Source organism: Pleurodeles waltl, chromosome 4_2, assembly GCF_031143425.1.
Source record: "Pleurodeles waltl isolate 20211129_DDA chromosome 4_2, aPleWal1.hap1.20221129, whole genome shotgun sequence".
NCBI classification, from domain to species: domain Eukaryota; kingdom Metazoa; phylum Chordata; class Amphibia; order Caudata; family Salamandridae; genus Pleurodeles; species Pleurodeles waltl.
This window is the reverse complement of record NC_090443.1, coordinates 341,792,307-341,816,796: the sequence shown is the minus strand read 5'-3', so window position 1 is coordinate 341,816,796 and position 24,490 is coordinate 341,792,307. Positions and strand designations below refer to the sequence as shown.

Below are 24,490 nucleotides of genomic sequence, written 5' to 3'. Positions count from 1 at the left end.
CTCACCACCCTTCCCCTGGGGAGGTTTTGTGACCCCTTTCTTTTGGTCACCCCCTGTGGAAGTTTTGGACACCCTAGTCTTGACCCAATGGTCCGCCTTCTTTCCCAATTCTTGGGGAGAAATTGGTCCTAGCTCTACCAGATGCTGATGCAGTTTGTCATTGAAACAATTACTTAACAGGTGTTCTTTCACAAATAAATTGTACAGCCCATCATAATTACTTACACCACTGCCTTGAATCCAACCATCTAGTGTTTTTACTGAGTAGTCTACAAAGTCAACCCAGGTCTGGCTCGAGGATTTTTGAGCCCCCCTGAATCTAATCCTATACTCCTCAGTGGAGAATCCAAAGCCCTCAATCAGGGTACCCTTCATGAGGTCATAAGATTCTGCATCTTTTCCAGAGAGTGTGAGGAGTCTATCCCTACACTTTCCTGTGAACATTTCCCAAAGGAGAGCACCCCAGTGAGATTTGTTCACTTTTCTGGTTACACAAGCACTCTCAAAAGCTGTGAACCATTTGGTGATGTCATCACCATCTTCATATTTAGTTACAATCCCTTTAGGGATTTTCAACATGTCAGGAGAATCTCTGACCCTATTTATGTTGCTGCCACCATTGATGGGTCCTAGGCCCATCTCTTGTCTTTCCCTTTCTATGGCTAGGATCTGTCTTTCCAAAGCCAATCTTTTGGCCATCCTGGCTAACTGGATGTCCTCTTCACTGGAGTTATCCTCTGTGATTTCAGAGAGGTTGGTCCCTCCTGTGAGGGAGCCAGCATCTCTGACTATTATGCTTGGAGTCAGGGCTTGAGAGGCCCTGTCTTCCCTAGATAGGACTGGTAGGGGGGAGTCACCCTCCAGGTCACTATCATCATCCTCTGAGTTGCCATCCTCAGAGGGGTTGGCCTTTTCAAACTCTGCCAACAGCTCCTGGAGCTGTAGTTTGGAAGGTCTGGGGCCCATTACTATTTTCTTTAATTTACAGAGTGACCTTAGCTCCCTCATCTTAAGATGGAGGTAAGGGGTGGTGTCGAGTTCCACCACATTCACATCTGTACTAGACATTATGCTTCTAAAAGTTGGAATACTTTTTAAGAAACTAAAACTAGTTCTAGAATCTAATTCAAACTTTTCACAAACTTTTAAACACTAAAAGAAATGCTAAACAGGGACTAACACAAGGCCCTAGCAGGACTTTTAAGAATTTAGAAAAATTTCAAATTGCAAAAATCAATTTCTAATGACAATTTTTGGAATTTGTCGTGTGATCAGGTATAGGCTGAGTAGTCCAGCAAATGCAAAGTCTTGTACCCCACCGCTGATCCACCAATGTAGGAAGTTGGCTCTGTATGCACTATTTCAAAGTAAGGAATAGTATGCACAGAGTCCAAGGGTTCCCCTTAGAGGTAAGATAGTGGCAAAAAGAGATAATACTAATGCTCTATTTTGTGGTAGTGTGGTCGAGCAGTAGGCTTATCAAAGGAGTAGTGTTAAGCATTTGTTGTACATACACACAGGCAATAAATGAGGAACACACACTCAGAGACAAATCCAGCCAATAGGTTTTGTTATAGAAAAATATATTTTCTTAGTTTATTTTAAGAACCACAGGTTCAAATTCTACATGTAATATCTCATTTGAAAGGTATTGCAGGTAAGTACTTTAGGAACTTTGAATCATTACATTAGCATGTATACTTTTTACATAAAACACAATAAGCTGTTTTAAAAGTGGACACTTAGTGCAATTTTCACAGTTCCTGGGGGAGGTAAAGTATTGTTAGGTTTCACAGGTAAGTAAGTCACTTACAGGTTTCAGTTTTTGGTCCAAGGTAGCCCACCGTTGGGGGTTCAGAGCAACCCCAAAGTTATCACACCAGCAGCTCAGGGCCGGTCAGGTGCAGAGGTCAAAGAGGTGCCCAAAACACATAGGCTTCAATGGAGAGAAGGGGGTGCCCCGGTTCCGGTCTGCCAGCAGGTAAGTACCCGCGTCTTCGGAGGGCAGACCAGGGGGGTTTTGTAGGGCACCGGGGGGGGACACAAGTCAGCACAAAAAGTACACCCTCAGCAGCGCGGGGGCGGCCGGGTGCAGTGTGCAAACACGCGTTGGGTTTACAATGGTTTTCAATGAGAGATCAAGGGATCTCTTCAGCGTTGCAGGCAGGCAAGGGGGGGTCTCCTCGGGGTAGCCACCACCTGGGCAAGGGAGAGGGCTTCCTGGGGGTCACTCCTGCACAGGAGTTCCGTTCCTTTAGGTGCTGGGGGCTGCGGGTGCAGGGTCTTTTCCAGCCGTCGGGAAATGGAGTTCAGGCAGTCACGGTCAGGCGGAGCCTCTGGATTCCCTCTGCAGGCGTCGCTGTGGGGACTCAGGGGGGACAACTTTGGTTACTCACGGTCTCGGAGTCGCCGGAGGGTCCTCCCTGAGGTGTTAGTTCTCCACCAGTCGAGTCGGGGTCGCCGGGTGCAGTGTTGCAAGTCTCACGCTTCTTGCGGGGAGTTGCAGGGGTCTTTAAATCTGCTCCTTGAAACAAAGTTGCAGTTCTTTTGGAGCAGTGCCGCTGTCCTCGGGAGTTTCTTGTCTTTCTTGAAGCAGGGCAGTCCTCAGAGGATTCAGAGGTCGCTGGTCCCTTAGAAAGCGTCGCTGGAGCAGGTGTCTTTGGAAGGCAGGAGACAGGCCGGTCAGTCTGGGGCCAAAGCAGTTGGTGTCTTCTGTTCTTCCTCTGCAGGGGTTTGTCAGCTCAGCAGTCTTCTTCTTCTTCTTGTAGTTTCAGGAATCTAAATTCTTAGGTTCAGGGAAGCCCTTAAATACTAAATTTAAGGGCGTGTTTAGGTCTGGGGGGTTAGTAGCCAATGGCTACTAGCCCTGAGGGTGGGTACACCCTCTTTGCGCTTCCTCCCAAGGGGAGGGGGTCACATCCCTAATCCTATTGGGGAATACTCCATCTACAAGATGGAGGATTTCTAAAAGTTAGAGTCACTTCAGCTCAGGACACCTTAGGGGCTGTCCTGACTGGCCAGTGACTCCTCCTTGTTATTCTCATTATTTTCTCCGGCCTTGCCGCCAAAAGTGGGGGCCGTGGCCGGAGGGGGCGGGCAACTCCACTAGCTGGAGTGTCCTGCGGTGCTGGCACAAAGGGGTGAGCCTTTGAGGCTCACCGCCAGGTGTGACAGCTCCTGCCTGGGGGAAGTGTTAGCATCTCCACCCAGTGCAGGCTTTGTTACTGGCCTCAGAGTGACAAAGGCACTCTCCCCATGGGGCCAGCAACATGTCTCGGTTGTGGCAGGCTGCTGGAACCAGTCAGCCTACACAGATAGTCGGTTAAGGTTTCAGGGGGCACCTCAAAGGTGCCCTCTGGGGTGTATTTTACAATAAAATGTACACTGGCATCAGTGTGCATTTATTGTGCTGAGAAGTTTGATACCAAACTTCCCAGTTTTCAGTGTAGCCATTATGGTGCTGTGGAGTCCGTGATTGACAGACTCCCAGACCATATACTCTTATGGCTACCCTGCACTTACAATGTCTAAGGTTTGGCTTAGACACTGTAGGGGCACAGTGCTCATGCACTGGTGCCCTCACCTATGGTATAGTGCACCCTGCCTTAGGGCTGTAAGGCCTACTAGAGGGGTGACTTATCTATACTGCATAGGCAGTGTGAGGTTGGCATGGCACCCTGAGGGGAGTGCCATGTCGACCTACTCGTTTTGTTCTCACCAGCACACACAAGCTGGCAAGCAGTGTGTCTGTGCTGAGTGAGGGGTCCCCAGGGTGGCATAAGATATGCTGCAGCCCTTAGAGACCTTTCCTGGCATCAGGGCCCTTGGTACCAGGGGTACCAGTTACAAGGGACTTACCTGGATGCCAGGATGTGCCAATTGTGGAATCAAAAGTACAGGTTAGGGAAAGAACACTGGTGCTGGGGCCTGGTTAGCAGGCCTCAGCACACTTTCAATTCAAAACATAGCATCAGCAAAGGCAAAAAGTCAGGGGGTAACCATGCCAAGGAGGCATTTCCTTACAGTACCCCTTATCAGTTCAGAGTTCTCCCTTTCGGACTGAAGTCAGCTCCCCAAATATTCAGATAATGTCGCGCACTAGTGATGGCTGCACTTTGCAAGCAGGGTTTTAAAGTTTTCCCCTACTTAGACGATTGGCTGCTAAAAGAGTCAACACCGCAGCAGGCTTCCCAAGCCACCAATGCCTGCCTTGCATTATTTCACAGTCTAGGGCTAACTTTAAACCACCAATCATCCACCATTCCAACTCGCAAAATGATTCTCCTGGGCGCAAAACTCGACACAGTCGAAAACAACGCTTAGCTTTCAGAAGAAAAACAGCAGAAGTTATCCAACCTAACTCCGAAAATATCCAGAACAAAGTGTGTTTCTGTGAGACTCTTCAAGTCGCTCCAATGGATGATTTCTTTGTCAATAAACCTAGTACTTCTAGCACGGCTGAAGATGAGACCACTTCAAGAGGAACTGCAACATCAATGAATCCAGTGTCAAGGGTCCTTTGAGGACATGGTAAATGTTACACCGAGGATAGTAGAAGCATTAGGTAGACTCGCATCAGTCACATTTCTCAGGGGTTGACGTTCCTTACCCCAGTTACAGACTTCATCTTCAGAACAGATGCTTCTCTAGAGGGCTGGGGTGGTCAATTGCAAGGCATGTGCATCCAGGGAAAGTAGTTCAACTATCAGTAACAGATGCATATCAGTCTCTTAGTCTTAAAGGGAATTTGTCTCACACTCCAAGCTTTTTTCCTACAGATATCAGGCTCATTCTTGCTGGTCCGCATGGACAGCACAACAAGCATGTATCACATCAAGAAACAGGAAGGAGCACAATCCCTATCCCCTTCACAAGGAGCTCAGGCTCTCTGGGATTGGCTCAGGTTACGCAGGATTTCTCTGACGGCAGAACACGAGTCTGGTGTCAAAAACGCGCTTGCAGGCATACTCAGCAGGACAGAGAACAGTTACCACAAATGGGAGCTGCATCAACAGGAGGTGGACAAGATGGGCATTGGATCTTTTCGCTACCATCAGTGATGCCAAATTGCTGGTTCTACGCCAGTGGCTATCCACTCCTGGGATCTTGTGGGAATGCTCTTTCGATGCGATGGTCTGGGATCTTCCCATACGTGCCCCCCCCCCCCCTTTCCTGTTGATCCCCAGGATTCTCAATAAGATGACAATAGAGCGTTGCTGGCCCATCCTAATAGCTTCCAGGTGTCCCAGCAAGCACTGGTTCACAAAGCTGATCCTGTTAAACGTGACCAAACCCATCTGACTTCCCAAGGAGCGGACACCACTAACGAGGAGCCAAGGACAGATATTACACCCGGAACCAGCCTCTCCAGTTGCATGCATGGCTCCTGAGTTCTTTGAATTCCAGAACATGAATATCGACCAGGAATGTAGGGTGATACTTTTCAGAGCACAGGCCCAAAGTACTAACAAGACTTACACCTTAAAGTTGCAAAGATTCTGCATTCGGTGCCAGCAAAACAAGTTGCAACCATTTGAGGCTTCTCTTGAACAAATCGAACCTTACATCCTCTCACTGGCCAAGTTTGGATTCGTCCAGGTCTTGGTTAAAGTTCACCTGGCTGCAGTCTCTGGATACAGGTGTTCCACAAACACTTCTTCCCTCCGTTCCTCTAGACTCATAAAGCAGTTTATGAAAGGGTTGTTTTGCACCTTCCAACCTGTGCGACCACCTCCTCCGGAGTGGCGGCTTAACATTGTTCTATCTCAACTAATGAAATCCCCATTTAAACGGATACACAAAGCTGGCCTGAAATTTCTCACATAAAAGGTCGTAACTTTTCTTTCTCTCACTTCTCCAAGCATAGTCGGTGACATACAGGCTTTTACGATTAAAGAACCCTTTCTGCTTTTCTAAGATGACTTTGTCCTACTCAGAACAAACCCAAGATATATCCAGAAGGTTCTTTTTCATTTCTATTTGAACAAGCCAATCATTGCGGACATTTTTTTTCCAAACGCATCTACCCCAGTTGAAAAAAATCGACATACTGGACATCAAACAATGTTTGAAACCGCACTAAACACTTCCGCAAGACAGATCAACTGCCAGTCTCTTATAGTCAAGGCCTTGTGGGAACAGCAGTAACAAAAACAACAATAGCGCTGTGGATTTCATCAACTATACAGTTTTGACACTTTAAAGCTGGCAAACCTCTGAGCAGACCACCTAAAGCACACACTGCAAGCGCGGTATTAACCGCAGCTGCTCTTTCTGCAGGCATCTCTGGACAAGATATGCCGAGCTTCAACATTGAAGTCTACTCATTCCTTTACGTAGCACTACTGTTTGGAATCAGCAGAGCGCAGTGTTTTGGCCGTAGGACAAGCTGTATTGCGACATCTGTTTCATTAAGGTGAGCCTCTTTCTTAATGTAAGTTTATTCTTACTGACTAATGTTTGTTTTCCTTGTGTTCCTTTTCCAAGTATTCACAAATGCATGTTTTAAAATTTCGTAAGTGTTTTCAATCAGATTGATCATATTATTTTAAATACTGCTTATGCATAGGTATTTTGTTGCTTATGTTTACTATTGTGAACAGTTTTTTGTCTTGGCCCACCATCCACTGAGGGTCATGACAGTTGCTTTAAGTATTGCTTGCTATTCAGATTCAAGCATGTGAATCTATGAAAGATCCGATACTGGAAAAGAAAACAAGTTACTTGCCTGTAACTGCAGTTATCTAGTATTGGTATATTTTATAAACTCACATGCAGCCCACCCTCCTCCCCTTTGAGGCTCACCGTCCATTTCAGAATATACTTCACTCTTGTGCTCGAAAATCTGAGGGAATGAGCCTCTCTTGGGAGTACTGTAGAGGGTGCTGGCCCATGATTGGTCATAGGTCAAGTTTGATCCTTTTTTTTTCAGAAGGACATTGGCTATTTGCTTGAGGGCTACTGCCATTATAGCCTAAGGGGATTCCTAAATACTGCTTTCCTACGGTACTGTGGGACTCCCACCTCGACAGGGAATGATTCAAGCATGTGAATCTATGAAAGATAACAATAATGGATGACTGTAGTTTCAGGTAAGTAACTTGTTTTCTTCTCTTCAGTTATCCTTTTTCACAACATATTCCCCAATCAGGAATGCGTTCACAACTTTCAGTCTCCCCTCCCCCAGTTTTGAGGGAATTGTTCATACACTGTCAGGACCATATTGTGCCTATTAGGGATGATGACCTACTGCAGTGCCATCACTCCCCATGCCAGACTCCACATGAGTCCTCTACAGCAATGTCTGTATTGACTCAGTCACAGGGTCTGTGGGAAGATCTAGTGTTGTTAGACTGCCATACTCACCACTCTGCAATGGTGGAACGCCATCAGTCTCTTAAAGGAGCAGCCTTTTCTGGACCCTGTGCCTCAAATCACTCTCACAACAGACGCATCACACAGGCTGGGGCGCTCACCTTCAGGAACTTTCAGTCCATGGCCATTGGGATTCTCATCACCAGTCGCTACACATAAATTTCCTAGAGCTTCAGGCGGTATTTCTAGCCCTCAAAGCAATTATTCATCTCCTCTCTCACAAAACTGTCTGAGTCTGCACAGGCAATATGACATCAATGTATTACCTTCAGAAACAAGGGGGCAAGGTCACTCCAATTGTCACACCTCTCTGACAGTATGGAAATGGGCTCTCCACCATCACATTCACATAGTGGCAGAGTAGCTCCCAGGCACGGATGACTTCTTTTCAGACCTGCTCAGCAGGATGCAGAAAGAAGTCCACGAATGGGAACTCCACCCACAAGTCCTTCAAAGTTGCTCTCAAAAGTGGGGAACACCTGAGATAGATCTTTTTGCCACAGCAGAAAGCACAAAATGCCTAAACTTCACCTCCAGATACCCACACCCTCAACCCAAAGGCAATGCTCTGTGGATGAACTGGTCAGGGAAATTTGCCTACGCTTTTCCCCCCCTCTCCCTCTCATTCCATTTCCAGTTTGACAGATCAGGCAAACATCTCTCAAAATGATACTTGTAGATCTAAAAGGGCACACCAGCCCTGGTCCACCCCACTACTGGATCTCTCAGTAGTCCTCTGCAAGAAGCTTCCCAACATGCCAGACCTTTTCACTCAAAACCAAGGTCTGGTCAGACACCCAGACACCAAATCTCTCAACTTTGCGATGTGGCTTCTGAGGTTACAGAGTTTAGTTATCTAAATCTGCTTTCAGAATGCATGGACATTCTTAGAAAAGCTTGTAAACCCACTACCAGAGCATGTTATGCTCCAAACTGGAAACGCTTTGTTTAATACTGTCAACCCAAGCATATTAATCCCATCAAAGCTACTGTTCAAGACATTGTCTGTTAATTGCTTCATCTACAAAAAGCTAATTTAACTAATGCCTGCGTTTGCTTACATCTCACAGCTAAAGCTGTATACTTACAAAACAAACAGCACAAATCCCTCTTTAGGATTCCAGTAATTAAAGCATTCATGGAAGGTCTGAATCGGGTCATTTCACCAAGTATGCCCCCTGCGTCTCCATGAACCTTCAGTATTGTCCTTACTAGGCTTATGGGTCCTCCTTTTGAGCCACTTCACTCATGTCCTCTTCAGTACCTCTCATGGAAAGTGGCCTTTTTAGTTGCTATCACATCTCTTAGATGTGTTAGTGAGCTCCATGCACTAACCTAGAAGAGCCATTCTTTCAGATTCATAAAGACAAGGTGGTTCTTTGCCCCAATCCAAAGTTTCTTCCTAAAGCGGTCTCTCAATTCCATAGTAACCAATCCATTGAGTGACCAGTCTTCTTTCTGCAGCCTAACTCAGTTTCTGAAAGAGTTCTTCACACTTTTGACGTTAAACGTGCATTAATGTTCTACATTGATAGAACAAAAGAGTTAGGATTCCTCCCCAGATGTCAGTGGCAGTTTGAGTTGTTTTAGAATTGTATATAGTTGTACATATGTAGCTACACTTGCATGGACCTCTCTTTCTCTGTGCTTCCTCTAAACTCCTTTTGTCACCCGCCTACGGGAAAACAATCTAACAAAGGAGTTGAAGTCCATGCGCAGTATCACCAAGAAGGAGGAGGCATTCGATCCCGTGACTCGAAAATGCTTCCTCTGTGAAAAAGAACTTGCATCACTCAGAACCCAATACTAGATGGTAGGAGTATGCAGAGCATGTGAATCTTACAGTACTACATGCCACAAACAGATGCTTACTGGGTAAGTAACATTTTCCTTCTTTTCAAAAACTCCTAAGTGGCAGCTAGGTAGCCCGAAGTCAAAAGCCCAAGCCTTTTCCTGTTCTTGTTTTAGTTGACAGCACACTGCATTCTGGGGCTGGTGTTTTTGTTAAGATTATAAATATAGGCTGCTGTGCTAAACTCGACGTGGTCCTGTTTGCAGCTGTGTGTAATTTGTGAAGTGGCTTAGAAAGTTCCAGTCCTCTTTCACGCCACAGTCTACCTATTCCTCAGTTTGAAGACCAGATTTGTCATTGGAGAGGCATGGGAGAATAATGCAGAGCACTCCTTTATAACAAGCTGTGGTATGAGGGTTCTGCCCTCCCCCCCCCCCCCCTTTGAAGCATCTGGCCATTGTTGAGTGTGCCAGTATCTGCAAAAACAAAAAATTGGCATAACCAAGGATAATACTACCATATGAAGTGGTTTGCGCGTGTGAAGGACTCCTCGTGGCACAAGTTTTTCTGTACCTTGTCTCCCTGGGACACACACACACACCAGGCCGCCGTTTCTGATTGTGTTGCGGTTAGAAATGTACAGATAGACTAGAGCAGGGGTTCCCAACCTTTTCTCTTCTGTGCCCCCCCCCCCCACTTTATCATTACTGGAACCCGGGGACCCCCCACTGAGTCATTACTGGGAGCTGGGGATCGATCTGTTAATATTATTTAATTTTCTGATTTGTTGCGGACCCCAAGAGGAGGCTTCACGGACCCCCGGGGGTCCCCGGACTACAGGTTGGGAACCACTGGACTAGAACACGTGTCATTGTGGCGCAGAACAAGCTGTGGTGAGCAGGGCCAGATATTGTCATGAAGATGGAGCTTGATTTTGGTCTAGGGATGTGTGTTTGTTCAGCGAGTTAAACACGAGCTGTGGAGAAAAAAGGGCCTGGCCCAAATTAGAACAATTTATACTAGGGAGAGAGAAACACCCAAATTGCAGGAGCAGGTATGAGTGGCTTTATGAAAGTGCAGTGAGCATGGCTGGGGGTGCACTGGGTGGAGTGTACCAGGAGCGGTGGCTTGAATATTAGTGGAAAGACAAAGGCTTGGGTGAATAAGGGGTGTAGGGCGTTAAGGGGCGAAGATCACAAGCAGGGGAATGTGCACAAGCTGGGAATAATGGGGACACTGGGAATGTGAGGATCTGCATAGAGGAAGTGAGGGCTAGAGAACAAACAGCCATAATTGGCCAGTCTTTGTACTACTGCACTGACACACCAGTGCTGAAGCCTTAAATGACTGAATTGGGCGCTCTAGAGCAGCGCAGTCATCGCTTCCCATTTGTGGTGGAAGAAGTGCATTATTTTTAAAACTGGGTGGACAGTAGTTTTGGGAGCAGAGAGCGCGTTCTAGGACCCGAGAGAGTGGAGAGTAGGTGTTTTTTTATTTTATTTTTTTATTTTATTTTCATTTAAAAAAATAATTCAAAATCTATGTTTTTGCACACAAAAATTCAAATCTGACACGTTATGAAGGAAGTACATATCTATTTAGATCAAGTAGCCATTTGTTTATGATACAGAATGTGTTGCTGTTAGATGGGAAACTCTTCCTTTCAAGATAGCTTCTTTGTTAACTAAATCCCTGACACATGTTGAAAATAGTGAACCTCGTTCATTGCAGTGGCAGCACTGCCTAGGAGGCAGATGTATACACCTAATGGCCAGTAGATTAACAGTGAGCAAGAACATTCTTCTGTGCTTGTAAGGAAATGTCTCCCTGTTGCAATTACCCCCCACTTGTTGCCTGATGCTGACTTGACTGAGAAGTGTGCTGGGACCCTGCTAACCAGGCCCCAGCACCAGTGTTCTTTCACCTAAAATGTACCATTGTTTCCACAATTGGCACACAGATAAGCCCATTGTAAAAGGTACCAGTGGTACCAAGGGCCCTGTGACCAGGGAAGGTCCCTAAAGGCTGCAGCATATGTTGTGCCACCCTAAGGCACCCCTCACCTAACACATGCACACTGCCATTGCAGATTGTGTGTGTTGGTTGGGAGAAAAAAGACAAAGTCGACATGGCATCCCCCTCAGGGTGCCATGCACACAAAATGCTGCCTGTGGCGTAGGTAAGTCACCCCTCTAGTAGGCCTTACAGCCCTAAGGCAGGGTGCACTATACCACAGGTGAGGGCATAGCTGCATGAGCAATATGCCCCTACAGTGTCTAAGTCTATTCTTAGACATTGTAAGTACAGTGTGGCCATATTAAGTATATGGTCTGGGAGTTTGTCAAAAACGAACTCCAAGGCTCCATAATGGCTACACTGAATACTGGGAAGTTTGATATCAAACTTCTCAGAATAATAAGCCCACACTGATGCCAGTGTTGGATGTATTAAAAAAATGCACACAGAGGGCATCTTAGAGATGCCCCCTGTATTTTACCCAATTGTTTAGTGCAGGACTGACTGGTCTGTGTCAGCCTGCTGCTGAGAGACGAGTTTCTGACCCCATGTGGTGAGGGCCTTTGTGCTCTCTGAGGACAGAAACAAAAGCCTGCTCTGGGTGGAGGTGCTTCACACCTCCCCCCCCTGCAGGAACTGTAACACCTAGCAGTGAGCCTCAAAGGCTCAGGCTTCGTGTTACAATGCCCCAGGGCACTCCAGCTAGTGGAGATGCCCGCCCCCTGGACACAGCCCCCACTTTTGGCAGCAAGTCCAGGGGAGATAATGAGAAAAACAAGGAGGAGTCACCCACCAGTCAGGACAGCCCCTACGGTGTTCTGAGCTGAGGTGACCCCTGCCTTTAGAAATCCTCCATCTTGATTTTGGAGGATTCCCCCACAAAAGGAATAGGGATGTGCCACCCTCCCCTCCGGGAGGAGGCACAAAGAGGGTGTAGCCACCCTCAAGGACAGTAGCCATTGGCTACTGCCCTCCCAGACCTAAACACACCCCTAAATTCAGTATTTAGGGGCACCCCGGAACCTAGGAAATCAGATTCCTGCAACCTGAAGATGAAGAAGGACTGCTGACCTGAAGCCCTGCAGAAAAGACTGAGCCCCAGCCCTACCGGCCTGTCTCCCCACTTCGAGAAAAACTGCAACAGCGACGCGTCCCCCAGGGTCCAGCGACCTCTGAAGCCTCAGAGAACTACCCTGCATCTAAAAGGACCAAGAACTCCAGAGGACAGCGGCCCTGTTTCAAAGAAACTGCAACTTTGCACCAAAGAAGCAACTTTTAAAGACCACATGTTTCCCGCCGGAAGCGTGAGACTTTCCACTCTGCACCTGACACCCCCGGCTCGACCTGTGGAAAACTAACTCTACAGGGAGAACTCCCTGGCGACTGCGAGCCTGTGAGTAGCCAGAGTTGACCCCCCTAGCCCCCACAGCTACGCCTGCAGAGGGAATCCAGAGGCTCCCCCTGACCGCGACTTCAAGGAATCCGACGCCTGGTAAAGACTCTGCACCCGCAGCCCCCAGGACCTGAAGGAACCGAACTCTAGTGCAGGAGCGACCCCCAGGAGGCCCTCTTCCTAGCCCAGGTGGTGGCTACCCCGAGGAGCCCCCCCCTTGCCTGCCTGCATCGCTGAAGAGACCCCCGGGTCTCCCATTGAAACCTATTGCAAACCCGACGCCTGTTTTGGACACTACACCCGGCCACCCCTGTGCCGCTGAGGCTGTACTTTTTGTGGCTGCTTGTGCCCCCCCCCCCCACCCCCCCACCCAGTACCCTACACAACCCCCCTGGTCTGCCCTCCGAAGTAGCGGGTACTTACCTGCTGGCAGACTGGAACCAGAGCACCCCTATTTCCATTGAAGCCTATGTGTTTTGGGCACCACTTTGACCTCTGCACCTGACCGGCCCTGAGCTGCTGGTGTGGTAACTTTGAGGTTGCCCTAAACCCCCAACGGTGGGCTACCTTGGACCCAACTTTGAACCCTGTAAACCTGTGAAACTAACAAATACTTACCTCCCCCAGGAACTGTTGAATTTTGCACTGTGTTCAATTTTAAAATAGCTTATTGCCATTTTTGGCAAAACTGTACATTATATTGTGATGATTCAGAGTTCCTAAGAGACCTGGGTGAAATACCTTTCATTTAAAGTATTGTTTGTAAATCTTGAACCTGTGGTTCTTAAAATAAACTAAGAAAATATATTTTTCTATTTAAAAACATATTGGCCTGGAATTGTCTTTGAGTGTGTGTTCCTCATTTATTGCCTGTGTGTGTACAACTAATGCTTAACACTACCCTCTGATAAGCCTACTGCTCGACCACACTACCACAAAATAGAGCATTAGAATTATCTATTTTTGCCACTATCTTACCTCTAAGGGGAACCCTTGGACTCTGTGCATGCTATTTCTTACTTTGGGAAATAGTACATACAGAGCCAACTTCCTACAGTGCTGATCTAAGATCATATTTATACATGATTCAAAGCAATGCCTGAAGGGACTTTCCCTGAGCACAGTTACTTTTTTAAACACTGTCTAGCTCATAGATAAAGGTGCTAAGCTGGAAGTAACATATGATGAGGCAGCTTAGTGCATTAGAAGAGTTGTCTACATACTTTACGGCAAGTAGTGTAAGTTGGGAAAACTCCTTTAGTAGGGTTTTTACTATTGATTGTTATTCGCACTGGGTCATGTATCACTAACATGGATCATTGTCTTTTGTGAATATCATCTAGCACCTGCTCCTAAAAGGTGTAACGTAATTCTTGGTTAGGACGCGATAAGGACAGGAGATGAAAGTATTTGTATTTATTAATATTCTTTATAGTTACTGTTACCTGACGACTTGGCCATGGCTTAATGATGAGTCATTTTGAAAACTGAACTCTTGTCACAGACAGGAGTTCGCTCTAACAGAACAGGGTGCTATCATTAGACAGTGCAGGTTTTCTTGCACCAGCAAGTGCAAGCCGTGCAGGTTATTGCCATGGTGGGTGCAAAACAGGGGTGAGCGTAAAACAGTTAATGCACAATGTAAGAACAGCATGTTGGGAGAACGCCACAAAGAAAGAGTAAACCTATAATGAGGAGCCACCCACCTTGTTTGAAGCCACAGTGGCGGTCCCCTTACAAGACCTATATGTGCTTCAAAAGCCGTCTGGGCTTCCAATTGTTCCTTGCTGAATGGGACCCAACAAAGAAAGATACTGACAATACTGACAGTGATCCTCTTGTAGAGCTCTGCTAGTTGAACTGAACTTTATTATATTGACTCTGGAGGGGTGGAGCTGCACGTCAGCCAAACAGTTGAACCTTTTATTCTAAAAGAATAATCTAAAATCTTTACATTTTTTTTTAAATCATCCTTTCTAGTAAGTTTGTGTGTGTAATGTATACTTGTATATTTTACATTGGCTGCAACAGCACCAGTGTAGTTATTGTATTTAGTTAATAACTTTGGCACTGGCCAAAAAACTGCATGGAATCTTTAAAAAAAATATATTCACTTTGGGTTTGTGCGAGTTTTGGTTTGCATGGCTTTTATATGAACTTTGGATTGTGATACTTGTGTTTTTTTTGTTTTAATTCAGAACCATAACTGCATTTAACAGTTATTTTTATGGCAAGTTTCTCTGTTTTCTTTAAACATATGTTGAGATGCTATAACCAGGCAAACCAGAGCTTCACTTTAACCTTTGTTGTTATATTTACATATATATATATATGTTCGATGGCATGTGTAGCTGCAGATACACATGCTTTGCACATCCCGCCATCTAGTGTTGGGCTCGGAGTGTTACAAGTTGTTTTTCTTCGAAGAAGTCTTTTCGAGTCACAAGATCGAGGGACTCCTCCCCTTTCGGCTCCATTGCGCATGGGCGTCGACTCCATCTTAGATTGTTTTCTTTCCGCCATCGGGTTCTGACGTGTTCCTTTTCGCTCTGCGCTTCGGTTCGGAAAGTTAGTAGAAAACTCAGAAAATTTGTCGGTATTGTTTGCGTTCGGTATCGAGTTAGTTACAACAGATCGACACCGAAATTTGAAGAGCTCCGGCAGCCCTTCGGGGTTTTCGATTCCCCGGCGGGGCCTGGTCGGCCCGACCGCGTGCGTCTTCAAGGCTAATGGAACGGACCCCATTCCGCTTCTGCCCCGAATGTCACAATAAGTATCCTTATACAGATCAGCATTTGGTCTGTAATTTGTGTTTGTCACCAGAACACAAAGAGGATACCTGTCAGGCATTTCGGTCCAGAAAGACCTTAAGGGACCGAAGAGCAAGAAGACTACAGATGGCGTCGGTGCCGACAGGACAAAAACACATGGAGAAAGAAGAAGAAGCCTTCTCCATCGAGGATTCAGACTCCGAAGAGGTCGATCCTGAACAGACGCCAAAAACAGTGAGTAAGACGTCGATGCACAAGACTCACGTAAAGCCCAGGGGACGCCACCGCCAACAGGCCATGGCTTAACCCGAAAAATAGGTGACCGGGCATCAGCACCGAAAAAGGGCATGCATGTGTCGAAGTCATCCAACTCCGGTCGAGATACCGGCACAGAGCACACTCGACCCCGAGACACCGGGTCAGAGCGGACTCGACCCCGAGACACCGGATCAGAGCAATCTCGGCACCGAGAGAGTGGCACCGAACCAAGTCGGCACCGAGAAATCAGTACGCCGAAGAGCAAAAAAGTGTTGTCGGAACCGAAAAAGGCAGCCGAAAAGGTTTCCATACCGAAACATCCGGCCTCGGAACCGAAATCGAGTTCCTACACAGAGGAACAAGGCCTGTCCTCACAAATGCAAACACATAGATTTGGACAGGAACTGGAGACAATGGAGCCAGACTACACCCAAAGAAGGCTCCACATCCAAAAAGAAACAGGGAAAATCAGTACTCTCCTCCAATTCGAATGAAACGAAAACTTGCCTTCCAAGAGAAAGACAAGCAGCCACAGGCGAAGGTGGCTAAACAAGTAACCCCGCCACCATCTCCACAACGCTCTCCACAACCATCACCGGTAGCCACTCCACCAATGATGCAATCCCCAACTCATACAGGGATGAGTCAGGATGATCCAGACACGTGGGATCTTTATGATGCGCCAGTGTCAGATAACAGTCCCGAGTGTTATCCAGCTAGACCGTCACCACCAGAGGATAGTACAGTCTACGCACAGGTGGTGTCAAGGGCAGCGGCGTTTCATAATGTCAGCCTGCATGCTGAGCCAATTGAAGATGACTTTCTATTTAATACACTGTCGTCCACACACAGCCAGTACCCTAGCCTCCCCATGCTACCTGGAATGCTAAAACACTCCAAACAAGTGTTTGAAGAGCCTGTGAAAGGAAGGGCCATTACTCCAAGGATGGAGAAAAAATATAAACCGCCACCAACAGACCCCGTGTACATCACACAACAGTTGACACCAGACTCAGTGGTAGTAGGGGCAGCTCGCAAGAGGGCAAACTCACACACACTTCAGGAGATGCACCACCTCCAGACAAAGAGGGTCGTAAGTTTGACGCGGCAGGGAAAAGAGTGGCGGCACAGGCAGCAAACCAGTGGCGTATTGCCAACTCACAGGCTTTGTTGGCCAGATATGATAGGGCTCATTGGGACGAAATGCAACACTTTATAGAACATTTCCCCAAGGAGTTCCAAAAAAGAGCACAGCAAGTAGTGGAAGAAGGACAGAGAATCTCAAACAATCATACGGTCCGCAATGGATGCGGCAGACACAGCTGCTAGGACTGTTAACACAGCAGTGACAATACGGAGACATGCATGGCTGCGTACATCAGGATTCAAGCCGGAAATACAACAAGCCGTGCTGAATATGCCATTTAACGGACAGCAGTTGTTTGGGCCGGAGGTGGACACTGCTATCGAAAAACTTAAAAGGGACACTGATACGGCCAAAGCCATGGGCGCACTCTACCCCCCACAGAGCAGAGGCACATTTTGTAAAACACAGTTAAGAGGGGGGTTTCGAGGACAAAGCACAGAACCCACAACCTCACAAACAAGGCGCACTTACCAGAGCCAATATCAGCGGGGACGTTTTCGGGGACAATATAGAGGGGGGCAGTTCCCAAAAAGTAGAGGGAAGTTCCAAACTCCCAAAACTCCACAAAACAAGCAGTGACTTCAACGTCACAAATCCCCAACACATAACACCAGTGGGGGGGAGATTAACCAAGTTCTACAAACAATGGGAGGAAATAACAACAGACACTTGGGTCTTAGCAATTATCCAGCATGGTTATTGCATAGAATTTCTAAAAATTCCCTCCAAATGTCCTACTGAAAACACACAATATGTCAAAACATCACATGGATCTTCTGCAACTGGAGGTCCAAGCGTTGTTACAAAAGGATGCAATAGAATTTGTACCAATTCATCGGAGAGGAACAGGAGTTTACTCACTGTACTTTCTCATACCCAAAAAAGACAAAACTCTAAGACCTATATTAGATCTCAGAACATTAAATATCTACATCAAATCAGATCACTTTCACATGGTGACACTGCAGGACGTAATCCCATTGCTCAAATAGCAAGACTACATGACAACACTAGACCTAAAGTATGCACAAAGGATAACAACGAAGCATTACTGCGTAGATGTGTGTAGGAAGTTGGCTCTGTATGTGCTATTTCAAAGTAAGGAATAGCATGCACAGAGTCCAAGGGTTCCCCTTAGAGGTAAAATAGTGGTAAAAATAGATAAAACTAATGCTCTATTTTGTGGTAGTGTGGTCGAGCAGTAGGCCTATCCAAGGAGTAGTGTTAAGCATTTGTTGTACATACACATAGACAATAAATGAGGTACACACACTCAGAGACAAATCCAGCCAATAGGTTTTTGTATAGAAAAATATCTTTTCTTAGTTTATTTTAAGAACCACAGGTTCAAATTCTACATGTAATATCTCATTCGAAAGGTATTGCAGGTAAGTACTTTAGGAACTTTAAATCATCAAAATTGCATGTATACTTTTCAAGTTATTGACAAATAGCTGTTTTAAAAGTGGACACTTAGTGCAATTTTCACAGTTCCTAGGGGAGGTAAGTTTTTGTTAGTTTTACCAGGTAAGTAAGACACTTACAGGGTTCAGTTCTTGGTCCAAGGTAGCCCACCGTTGGGGGTTCAGAGCAACCCCAAAGTCACCACACCAGCAGCTCAGGGCCGGTCAGGTGCAGAGTTCAAAGTGGTGCCCAAAACACATAGGCTAGAATGGAGAGAAGGGGGTGCCCCGGTTCCGGTCTGCTTGCAGGTAAGTACCCGCGTCTTCGGAGGGCAGACCAGGGGGGTTTTGTAGGGCACCGGGGGGGACACAAGTCCACACAGAAATTTCACCCTCAGCAGCGCGGGGGCGGCCGGGTGCAGTGTAGAAACAGGCATCGGGTTCGTAATGTTAGTCTATGAGAGATCTCGGGATCTCTTCAGCGCTGCAGGCAGGCAAGGGGGGGGTTCCTCGGGGAAACCTCCACTTGGGTAAGGGAGAGGGACTCCTGGGGGTCACTTCTCCAGTGAAAGTCCGTTCCTTCAGGTCCTGGGGGCTGCGGGTGCAGGGTCTCTCCCAGGCGTCGGGACTTTGGATTCAAAGGGTCGCGGTCAGGGGAAGCCTCGGGATTCCCTCTGCAGGCGGCGCTGTGGGGGCTCAGGGGGGACAGGTTTTGGTACTCACAGTATCAGAGTAGTCCTGGGGTCCCTCCTGAGGTGTTGGATCTCCACCAGCCGAGTCGGGGTCGCCGGGTGCAGTGTTGCAAGTCTCACGCTTCTTGCGGGGAGCTTGCAGGGTTCTTTCAAGGCTGCTGGAAACAAAGTTGCAGCCTTTCTTGGAGCAGGTCCGCTGTCCTCGGGAGTTTCTTGTCTTTTCGAAGCAGGGGCAGTCCTCAGAGGATGTCGAGGTCGCTGGTCCCTTTGGAAGGCGTCGCTGGAGCAGGATCTTTGGAAGGCAGGAGACAGGCCGGTGAGTTTCTGGAGCCAAGGCAGTTGTCGTCTTCTGGTCTTCCTCTGCAGGGGTTTTCAGCTAGGCAGTCCTTCTTCTTGTAGTTGCAGGAATCTAGTTTTCTAGGGTTCAGGGTAGCCCTTAAATACTAAATTTAAGGGCGTGTTTAGGTCTGGGGGGTTAGTAGCCAATGGCTACTAGCCCTGAGGGTGGGTACACCCTCTTTGTGCCTCCTCCCAAGGGGAGGGGGTCACAATCCTAACCCTATTGGGGGAATCCTCCATCTGCAAGATGGAGGATTTCTAAAAGTTAGAGTCACTTCAGCTCAGGACACCTTAGGGGCTGTCCTGACTGGCCAGTGACTCCTCCTTGTTGCTTTCTTTGTTCCCTCCAGCCTTGCCGCCAAAAGTGGGGGCCGTGGCCGGAGGGGGCGGGAAACTCCACTAAGCTGGAGTGCCCTGCTGGGCTGTGACAAAGGGGTGAGCCTTTGAGGCTCACCGCCAGGTGTCACAGTTCCTGCCTGGGGGAGGTGTTAGCATCTCCACCCAGTGCAGGCTTTGTTACTGGCCTCAGAGTGACAAAGGCACTCTCCCCATGGGGCCAGCAACATGTCTCTGGTGTGGCAGGCTGCTGGAACTAGTCAGCCTACACAGACAGTCGGTTAAGTTTCAGGGGGCACCTCTAAGGTGCCCTCTGGGGTGTATTTTACAATAAAATGTACACTGGCATCAGTGTGCATTTATTGTGCTGAGAAGTTTGATACCAAACTTCCCAGTTTTCAGTGTAGCCATTATGGTGCTGTGGAGTTCGTGTTTGACAGACTCCCAGACCATATACTCTTATGGCTACCCTGCACTTACAATGTCTAAGGTTTTGTTTAGACACTGTAGGGGTACCATGCTCATGCACTGGTACCCTCACCTATGGTATAGTGCACCCTGCCTTAGGGCTGTAAGGCCTGCTAGAGGGGTGTCTTACCTATACTGCATAGGCAGTGAGAGGCTGGCATGGCACCCTGAGGGGAGTGCCATGTCGACTTACTCATTTTGTTCTCACTAGCACACACAGGCTTGTAAGCAGTGTGTCTGTGCTGAGTGAGGGGTCTCTAGGGTGGCATAAGACATGCTGCAGCCCTTAGAGACCTTCCTTGGCATCAGGGCCCTTGGTACTAGAAGTACCAGTTACAAGGGACTTATCTGAATGCCAGGGTGTGCCAATTGTGGATACAATGGTACATTTTAGGTGAAGGAACACTGGTGCTGGGGCCTGGTTAGCAGGGTCCCAGCACTCTTCTCAGTCAAGTCAGCATCAGTATCAGGCAAAAAGTGGGGGGTAACTGCAACAGGGAGCCATTTCTTTACAATGTGTTAACAACACAACACGCCACAGTAGGACAGGCTGTATTAAGAACATTATTTCAAACAACTTCAACTCCTACAGGCTAAGTCACCGCTTTTTAGGGGAGGTTACTGCTTATTAGTCTATGCACAGCATGTGTATCTGCAGCTACACATGCCACCGAACAGAAAATGTCACTTACCCAGTGTACATCTGTTCATGGCATGGGACGCTGCAGATTCACATGCGCCCTCCCACCTCCCCGGGAGCCTGTAGCCATTGTTAGTTCAATAAGATTTGTACATTTGTAAATAAATATTATTTTAATACACATTATGTACATACACACCTACTCCATTGCATGGGCACATCTGGTATACTCTCAACTTCTACCTCACCCTCAGCGGGGAAAACAATCTAAGATGGAGTCGACGCCCATGCGCAATGGAGCCGAAAGGGAGGAGTCCCTCGGTCTCGTGACTCGGAAAGACTTCTTCGAAGAAAAACAACTTGTAACACTCCGAGCCCAACAATAGATGGCAGGATAATGCACAGCATGTGAATCTGCAGCGTCTCATGCCACGAACAGATTTTTTTTTTTTTTTCCATGATTGAAAAAGGGAGTTTTAAACTGGAAATGGACTGCACTCACAAGGGTAACGTTTTTTTTTTTTCTTTAAAACCAAAATATTTACTTGACCATAGACTGAGCCATAGCATGCTGTTTTTCATACAGCAGCTTGCTGGAGGTGTTGAACTGTTATTCTGAGATTTAACAATGGTTGTTTTTGTGTTTCTGTGCAGCTGAACAAAACATTAAAATCTATGAACCAGAAAGCGTGAAAGATTGGAGAGCCCTGTGGAGGAGACGGCAAAGCCTTGGATCTGCATCTGCTGGCGTTGGGTGGACAAAGGCAGACATATGGTTTTATGAGGTGGGAGGGAAGGAGTTACTTGGACATTTCTGTGAGCTGCCCCCTGCTCACCGTTATGCACCCCAGACCTGTCTCTGCAACAGTGGACTGGAAATTTTGAAAATAAATTGTGGAAACCTAATCCTGTGTCTGCTAGCGGAGATTTTCTGAAGCGTTGTTGCAATCTTAACAAAGAGGTAGCAGTGAAACAGTATCTGTATAATCTTTTTTCCTGTCACAGGAACGGCCTACCAGGTGCTCTGGTATTTCTTGTAGCTCAGCCCTTCGAGATTGGACTAACTGGTAATAACTGACCAGGCACGACACAGATCTCACATACCTATGTTGGGAGGGTGAACAGATGCATTTCTGGAACACAAAAACAGGGCAAAAGACACTGCAGGACTGAACAGATTTTTTTGGGGGGTAAATGAGTGAATGGGACCGTCTCCATTATTTTATTGGGATTACTGCATACCCAACCTCTCAGAGATTTCATAGGTAGTTTTGAAGTGAAACGTATGTGCTAATCGAGTGGTCTGAGTATGCACAGCACTCAGGAGAACTGTTTCACCTCAGGCGCAAAACTTGCATCTTGAGAGATGTATGCACCTCGCTGTCAGGGCTAAGTGGGTTTGAGATTTTGGTCCCAAAAGCAGCCCTGATCTCTCAGGACAAATGGAAAACTCCCTGTGGGCAGTTTACCCAGCCCTAGTCCAGCCCCGCCGGCCTTTCCATCAAAACATGCATGAATTCTTGTGTTGACTACCGCTTGCAATAAAAGATACAGTGTAGGAAGTTGGCTCTGTATGTGCTATTTCAAAGTAAGGAATAGCATGCACAGAGTCCAAGGGTTCCCCTTAGAGGTAAAATAGTGGTAAAAATAGATAATACTAATGCTCTATTTTGTGGTAGTGTGGTCGAGCAGTAGGCTTATCCAAGGAGTAGTGTTAAGCATTTGTTGTACATACACATAGACAATAAATGAGGTACACACACTCAGAGACAAATCCAGCCAATAGGTTTTTATATAGAAAAATATCTTTTCTTAGTTTATTTTAAGAACCACAGGTTCAAATTCTACATGTAATAGCTCATTCGAAAGGTATTGCAGGTAAGTACTTTAGGAACTTCAAATCATCAAAATTGCATGTATACTTTTCAAGTTATTGACAAATAGCTGTTTTAAAAGTGGACACTTAGTGCAATTTTCACAATTCCTAGGGGAGGTAAGTTTTGATTAGTTTTACCAGGTAAGTAAGACGCTTACAGGGTTCAGTTCTTGGTCCAAGGTAGCCCACCGTTGGGGGTTCAGAGCAACCCCAAAGTCACCACACCAGCAGCTCAGGGCCGGTCAGGTGCAGAGTTCAAAGTGGTGCCCAAAACACATAGGCTAGAATGGAGAGAAGGGGGTGCCCCGGTTCCGGTCTGCTTGCAGGTAAGTACCCGCGTCGTCGGAGGGCAGACCAGGGGGGTTTTGTAGGGCACCGGGGGGGACACAAGTCCACACAGAAATTTCACCCTCAGCGGCGCGGGGGCGGCCGGGTGCAGTGTAGGAACAAGCGTCGGGTTCGCAATGTTAGTCTATGAGAGATCTCGGGATCTCTTCAGCGCTGCAGGCAGGCAAGGGGGGGATTCCTCGGGGAAACCTCCACTTGGGCAAGGGAGAGGGACTCCTGGGGGTCACTTCTCCAGTGAAAGTCCGGTCCTTCAGGTCCTGGGGGCTGCGGGTGCAGGGTCTCTCCCAGGCGTCGGGACTTTAGGTTCAAAGAGTCGCGGTCAGGGGAAGCCTCGGGATTCCCTCTGCAGGCGGCGCTGTGGGGGCTCAGGGGGGACAGGTTTTGGTACTCACAGTATCAGAGTAGTCCTGGGGTCCCTCCTGAGGCGTCGGATCTCCACCAGTCGAGTCGGGGTCGCCGGGTGCAGTGTTGCAAGTCTCACGCTTCTTGCGGGGAGCTTGCAGGGTTCTTTAAAGCTGCTGGAAACAAAGTTGCAGCTTTTCTTGGAGCAGGTCCGCTGTCCTCGGGAGTTTCTTGTCTTTTCGAAGCAGGGGCAGTCCTCAGAGGGTGTCGAGGTCGCTGGTCCCTTCGGAAGGCGTCGCTGGAGCAGGATCTTTGGAAGGCAGGAGACAGGCCGGTGAGTTTCTGGAGCCAAGGCAGTTGTCGTCTTCTGGTCTTCCGCTGCAGGGGTTTTCAGCTGGGCAGTCCTTCTTCTTGTTGCAGGAATCTAATTTTCTAGGGTTCAGGGTAGCCCTTAAATACTAAATTTAAGGGCGTGTTTAGGTCTGGGGGGTTAGTAGCCAATGGCTACTAGCCCTGAGGGTGGGTACACCCTCTTTGTGCCTCCTCCCAAGGGGAGGGGGTCACAATCCTAACCCTATTGGGGGAATCCTCCATCTGCAAGATGGAGGATTTCTAAAAGTTAGAATCACCTCAGCTCAGGACACCTTAGGGGCTGTCCTGACTGGCCAGTGACTCCTCCTTGTTATTCTCATTATTTTCTCCGGCCTTGCCGCCAAAAGTGGGGCCTGGCCGGAGGGGGCGGGCAACTCCACTAGCTGGAGTGTCCTGCTGGGTTGGCACAAAGGAGGTGAGCCTTTGAGGCTCACCGCCAGGTGTGACAATTCCTGCCTGGGAGAGGTGTTAGCATCTCCACCCAGTGCAGGCTTTGTTACTGGCCTCAGAGTGACAAAGGCACCCTCCCCATGGGGCCAGCAACATGTCTCGGTTTGTGGCAGGCTGCTAAAACTAGTCAGCCTACACAGATAGTCGGTTAAGTTTCAGGGGGCACCTCTAAGGTGCCCTCTGTGGTGTATTTTACAATAAAATGTACACTGGCATCAGTGTGCATTTATTGTGCTGAGAAGTTTGATACCAAACTTCCCAGTTTTCAGTGTAGCCATTATGGTGCTGTGGAGTTCGTGTTTGACAAACTCCCAGACCATATACTCTTATGGCTACCCTGCACTTACAATGTCTAAGGTTTTGTTTAGACACTGTAGGGGTACCATGCTCATGCACTGGTACCCTCACCTATGGTATAGTGCACCCTGCCTTAGGGCTGTAAGGCCTGCTAGAGGGGTGGCTTACCTATACTG

The 24,490-nt window shown here is 47.6% G+C and overlaps 1 protein-coding gene across 1 annotated transcript in view; it reads left to right on the top strand.

Annotated features, from left to right (window-relative positions):
- Positions 1-21,535, top strand: part of EIF3L (eukaryotic translation initiation factor 3 subunit L) — a 75,153-nt gene extending 53,618 nt beyond the window's left edge. The window contains exon 15 of the mRNA XM_069231401.1: positions 21,284-21,535. Within this exon, the coding sequence (XP_069087502.1) occupies positions 21,284-21,322 (39 nt within the window). The 3' untranslated portion in view covers positions 21,323-21,535. The remainder of the gene's footprint in view (positions 1-21,283) is intronic.
- Positions 21,536-24,490: the final 2,955 nt, after the last annotated feature.